The following is a 6,351-nucleotide window of genomic DNA, read 5'->3' on the forward strand; positions in this document are numbered from 1 at the left end:
TAGTTGATGATGTTCTATACCTCGACAATGTATATGACAGTTCTGGCAGCATGGACGAGACATTGTATCATCACGTAGCTCATAGTGATCGTTGTCGGTTAGAGGATATCTCAATATAGTAAAGAGTTATTATTGTATTTTTTTCATACATTTTGAGTTATAACTATTGTTTACAAAAATTTATATATTTCATCTTATTGTCATTGCTTTAGTATTTGGTTGAGTTGAGAATTCTTGAGTCGATTTGAGTTAAGTTGAAACGAGGTAAGTATGCACTCCTTCTATCTATTCAAGCTATATGTTATGTTTTATTGTTCCAGTTACATGCTCATGCATTCAACGTACTGATGTCATTCGGCTGATATCTTTTCATGATGCAAATACAGGTGTTCAGGGTCATCAATAAATATTCCGTTGATACCACTTGCAGTTCCAGTTAACTTTGGTGAACCTCTTCACATCTATCTTTTAGTTTGTTAGGATACCGTGAGTTTTATCCCGACTTCCATCATTGTATTAGAGGCGTCATGCATGATAGTAGTTGAGAAGTCTTTTTCCCGTCTCCTTTGTGATGTTTTAAAGACTTTGAGTTGAACACTTATGTTTTTTAAGTTAAACTATTTTCATTAATGGTATCTCTATGAGTTGAGCTTGCATTTTAGGTTCCCACTTCACTTGAGTAAGCCTTTCTCTGAGTAATGATTCAGGCTAAGGATTCTCTTGGGACCAGAAATGGTTCTCAAGTATAAGCTACGTCTGGGTGTAGACTTGGAGAGTGACAGAAAGCTCTACACAATCATTTTCTTGTAGCATGACTATATGATTAAACTTGATTTTGATTGGGTTAAACTTAACTTTGATGGTTTTTGCTATGGAAATCCGGAATGTTCTAATGGTGGTGATATTATAAGAAGGAAAAATTACATAAAGTGGTACATTTTGACACATAATTACTAATTTCAGCAATATTTTTTATTTATTACCATTTATTGTAATACTATATTAAATCTGTAATATGTTTTGAAAGTAATTATGTATGCAATATATACGAATTATATTTATTTTTTGAAATATATTATATTTGTTTGGTAAAAATTTGACACATTGTATTATAAATGTATTAAAATGTGTGATAGAAGCATTATCCATCATTAAAATTTGTATTATATATGAATAATAATTTGTTCTTTGTCATATATATTGAACATGTAAATATATTTTTTATTATAGTTTATTTACGTAAGTTTCCCTCATCAGAAACAACAATGGATATTTTCTCATTACATGTGCTGATTTCTATGGCTATTGTAGTAATAATATGGTTGAATCTAACAAAGATTGAAAATATGTGTTGATGAAGGTTATAATTATGTGGTTGTTGAGTCTGTCCCAAGTTAACATGATTAACAATAAAATGAAGATTCATGGCAGACGCAACAAATTATTAATAACATCGAAAACTTCTCTAAGAATTTCAATTACTCTTCTGTCCACATTTATAGAGAAGGTAACAAAGTTGCAAAATTATCTTGCCAAAAATGGGAAAAGAAACAAAACGTTCATGAAGTTCAATAATATCGATTCTCTATCTAGTATGGTTAAGACTCATATCACAATGGATAACTAACGTGTTAGACGTTTAAATGAAAACAAATTGGATTTTCAAAAAATTGATTCAACTTTAAGTAAAAAAAAAACTATTTTAAAAAGGAATCGTCACTTAATTCTTTTTTTTAAAAAAAAAAATTAAGCTTAAAGACTATAATAGAATTAAGCCTCAAAGATTAGAGAAAAAGGTCCGGAATTCTTTTTTACACCTCAAGAAAAACATTAATGTATTTGAAATATCTGCTAACATGCGGTTAACCTACGAGAATATCCTTTATTTCATTTACTATTTAAAAAAGATACCTAAAGTAAATAAAGTGACTTGAAATTATTTGAAAAGAAATTAACTTGAAATTCTTGAAGTGATTTTAGAAGGAAGACAAACTTAATCAAAATTACTAATTAACATAAATTCAGTACAATCACTAAAAAGATTCAATTAACAAAAGGTTCCCCGTTAAGAAATTTAATAAAATTTAAGCGTAAATTACATAAATTTCATAGTTTTAATAAATTACAAATTATCTCTAATAAGTTTCTAATTACATTAATCCCTTAAAAATTAAAAAAAAACGTGATACAATAATATGTAACTCGAATACATTAAATACTTGCTCGAATACATTAATATGTAGTTAAGATACATTAAAAACTAGCTTGAATACGTAATATGTAGCTCATATACATTAAATAACGGCTCAGATACATTAATATGTAGCTCAGATACATTAAAGAAATAAGGAATTTTGGAAAATTTTAAAAGTAATAGATGATAATGAAAATAAGTGAAACAAAATTTGTATTTTTGTAAATTTTCCAAAATATAAACAAAATAAGTAAGATTAGAGTTAATACAAAATAAAATTAGATGACTAAATGTGCAAAGAGAAGAAGGAAATTGGGTCCAAGCCTGGTTACTGTCCGCCTGGGTCAGTGCTTGGGCCTTTCAACTTCTGAGTTTTGGGACCTTTGGCCCATTTGCAATGCATATTCACTGTGTATAAAGTATCACGTATGCTACATGTTTTTTCTGTGTATATGACTTATTTTTTTCCACTTTCGAGACCTGTAATTCTGATTCCATATCACTCAAACATCGATGGGGTTGATTCGAAGTAATTCAACTCGAGGAAATGCAAGAATGGAGTTCAAAATGAACTCATATTGACATCACATGTATCCAAAGAAAATTAAATCAGCGAGTGAATCAACGAAATACTGGTTTAAGATAATTATCAATAAACTTCAGTAAAGGGAGAAACTTGAACATTTGTTATGAATTAAGTTGCAGCCAACATCAAGAATTTAAAGAAAAGATATACTTTCTTAAAACGATGTATCTAAAGATAAACAAATGCACTATTCCTACATGGATTAAATTAACGCCATATGTCAATAGAACACATGCATTTCCGCCTATTCTGCAAAACATCGATAGAAACAGGACAACATGATCGCAAATTCTAACGAAGGAAAAAGACTCAAATATACAACACTTTCAGAAAAAGCACATTTATGTCATTAGTTAAAAGTTTGATTCATTTATCCCATTAACGTTCAAGAAAATACTCATACATGCCATTATTTTCTAACAGTTGTTTTGCAAAACCATTTTGTAACGCGTGACCAATTATAATTAGACCACGTCATCAATTTTATAAAAAATAATTTTAAAAAAAATTAATTCAATTTTTGTTCTATTTTTTGATTTTTTAATTAAAAAAATTGATGGCGTGATCAATTGTAATTCAACCACATCATCAATATTTTTAATAAAGAAAATCAAAAATGTTTTGGATTCAATTTTTGTTTAGAATTACTTATTTAAAAAATTGATGACGCAGCCGAATTATAATTGGCCACGTGTCAAAAATAATTTTGCAAAATCACTATTAAAAATAATGGCATGAATGAGCCTAACGGTAATGACATAGATGAATCAAACATTAAATGAATGGTGAGTATGTTTCACATAATATAATGATGAAATTATCTAATGTTTTTCCTCGAACACAAGGTGAATGAAAGTACCTGGAGCTTCGAAAAGTTGAGGATATCTTTCACGCATATCAGACTCTGTCTCCCAAGTTGACTCTCCCACCGACTGATACTTCCACTACACCTTCACTGAAATAATCTCCTTTGGTCCTAAGCTTTCGGACTTGCCTATCTAATATAGCTATAGACTCCTCCTCAAATGTTAAGTCTTGACCCAGCTCACCATAATCAAGTGAAAGCACATAAGATTCATTCAGAATATACTTTCGAAGCATAGAGACATGGAAAACAGGATGAATGATGACAGACTAGGTGGCACCGCCAACTTATAAGCCACCTCTCCCACTCGGCTCAAAATCTCAAAAGGTCTAATGAACCTAGGGCTAAGCTTGCTCTTCTTTCCAAGCCTCATCACAAACTTCATAGGTGATACTTGGAGCCAAACATGATCACCCTCCATAAACACTAAGGCTCTAACTCTGCGGTCTACATAACTTTCTGTCGAATCTGGAATGTCAACAGTATTTACTGAATCATACGGATTTGCTCCATAGCATCTCTAAGCAAGTTTGTATCCAAAGAGTCTATCTCCATCGAATCAAACCAACCAATCGGAGATCTACACCATCTATCATACAATGCATTAAATGAGACCCTTTGGATACTAGAGTGATAACTGTTATTAAAGGCAAACTCCGCTAAGGGTAAATGTCGATCCCATCTAGCTCCGAAATTGATCACACACGCCCAGAGCATGTCCTCCAACACCTGAATCGTCTGCTCGGACTGGCCATCTATTTGAGGGTGAAAAATTGTACTCATATCTAACTAAGTACCGAGACCATATTGTAATGCCTTCCAGAAGTGAGAAGTAAATAGTGAACCTCGATCTGATATGATAGAAATAGGAACTCCATGTGGTCGCACAATCTGACTGATATATAGCTCGGTTAACTTTTCTGTCGTATACTTCACCTGCACTAAAATGAAGTGGGCAGCCTTGGTCAGCCTATCAACAACAACCCAAATAGATTCATAACCACCCACTGTGGTAGGCAAACCCACAACAAAGTCCATAGTAAACCGTTCCCACTTCCAAGTAGGAATAGGCATCCTCTAGGATACACCTCCAGGTTTTTAATGCTTACATTTAACCTGCTGGCAAGTCAAACACCTCGAAACAAAGTCTAAAATATTTCTCTTCATCCCACACAACCAGTAATGCTACCTCAGATCATGATACAACTTCGCCGCCCCCGGATGGATGGAATATCGATAACAATGGGCCTCCTTAAGAATTAATCTAACCAAATTGCCCGTTTTATGCACATAAATCCTACCTCCAATACTCGAGATGCCAACAGACTCAAGGACATCCTCCTTGGATTCCCCTATCAATACTTTGTGTCGAATGAGACATAACTTCTCATCATCAAACTGGTGCGCACGGATATGCTCGACTAAAGAGGATCGATCCTCAATTAAAGCAATCATCCCATCACTCTCCTCTAAAATCTGCAATCGGACAAGACAGTTAGCTAAAATCTGAACATCTCTAACCAATGGTCTCTCCTCCATACTAAGTCATGCAAGACTCCCCATGTTATGAGTCATCCTACTCAAAGCATCGACCACAACATTGTCCTTCCCCAAATTATACAGAATGGTCACATCATAGTCCTTCAGCAACTCAAGACATCTCCACTGCCTCAAGCTTAAATTCCTCTACCAAAAGATATACTGAAGACTCTGATGATCAGTGAAGATCTCATAATGCACCCCATACAAATAATGACGCCATAACATAAGTACAAATACAACACCTGCAAACTCCAAATCATGAGTAGGGTAGTTCTTCCCATGGGACTTCAACTGCCTAGATGCATAAGCAATCACTTTCCCCTTCTGCATCAACACACAACCCAATCCAACTCTTAAAGCATAACAATACACTGTAAAGTATACACCCTCCTCAGGTAGAGTAAACATAGGAGCTGAAGTCAACAAAGTGTTGAGTTTTTGGAAGCTCTATGCACACTCATCATACCACTGAAAAACACAAATCCTATCGAGTCAACCTAGTTAATGGATATGCAATAGTAGAGAAACTCTGAACAAATCGTCGATAATAGCCTGCTAATACCACAAAACTCTGAATCTCAGTAGGTGAAGTAGGTCGCATCTAGCCTCTAACTGCCTCAATCTTGGCCGGATCTACGCTAATACCCTCCTTGGACACCACGTGTCCCAAGAATGCCACAAAAGTAAGACAAACTCACACTTTGACTAATTAACATACAAATTCTCTTCTCTCAACCTCTGAAGTACAATCCTCAGGTGTCGGACATGGTCCTCCTTAGTCTTGGAGTAAACCAAGATGTCATCGATGAAAACAATTACAAAAGAATCAAGGTATGGTCGAAACACCCCATTTATCAACTCCATGAATGTTGTAGGGGCATTAGTCAATCCGAAGGACATCACTAGCAACTCATAATTCCCCTACCGGGCCCGCACAGTTGTCTTAGGGATATCTGATGCCCTAATCATCAACTAATGATACCTAGACCTCAAATCAATCTTAGAGAACAATGATTCTCCCCGTAAATGATCAAATAAGTCATCAATACGCGGAAGAGGATACTTATTCTTCACTGTTACATTGTTCAACTATCTGTAGTCAATACACATCCTCATAGTCCCATCCTTCTTCTTCACAAATAATACAGGGGCACCCCAAGGTGA

At 34.3% G+C, this 6,351-nt stretch overlaps 1 protein-coding gene across 1 annotated transcript; it reads right to left on the bottom strand.

Moving 5' to 3' along the window:
* Nucleotides 1-3,677: 3,677 nt before the first annotated feature.
* Nucleotides 3,678-4,683, bottom strand: LOC138338556 (uncharacterized). The gene is made up of 3 exons (XM_069289530.1): nucleotides 4,443-4,683; nucleotides 3,926-4,113; nucleotides 3,678-3,869 (listed from the first exon to the last, which is right to left on the bottom strand). The coding sequence occupies exons 1-3, from the start codon at nucleotides 4,681-4,683 to the stop codon at nucleotides 3,678-3,680; spliced, it is 621 nt and encodes a 206-aa protein (XP_069145631.1).
* Nucleotides 4,684-6,351: the final 1,668 nt, after the last annotated feature.

Source organism: Solanum lycopersicum, chromosome 9, assembly GCF_036512215.1.
Source record: "Solanum lycopersicum chromosome 9, SLM_r2.1".
Taxonomy (NCBI): domain Eukaryota; kingdom Viridiplantae; phylum Streptophyta; class Magnoliopsida; order Solanales; family Solanaceae; genus Solanum; species Solanum lycopersicum.

What these genes read in the sequence shown, in the direction of transcription:
- LOC138338556 (XM_069289530.1), bottom strand. Translation starts at nt 4,683, where the DNA reads ATGGACTTTGTTGTGGGTTTGCCTACCACAGTGGGTGGTTATGAATCT. An exon ending in GGCATTACAATATGGTCTCG is followed by an intron (nt 4,114 to 4,442) that starts GTACTTAGTTAG and finishes TTGACATTCCAG; the next exon opens with ATTCGACAGAAAGTTATGTA. An exon ending in AGGTGGCTTATAAGTTGGCG is followed by an intron (nt 3,870 to 3,925) that starts GTGCCACCTAGT and finishes ATGCTTCGAAAG; the next exon opens with TATATTCTGAATGAATCTTA.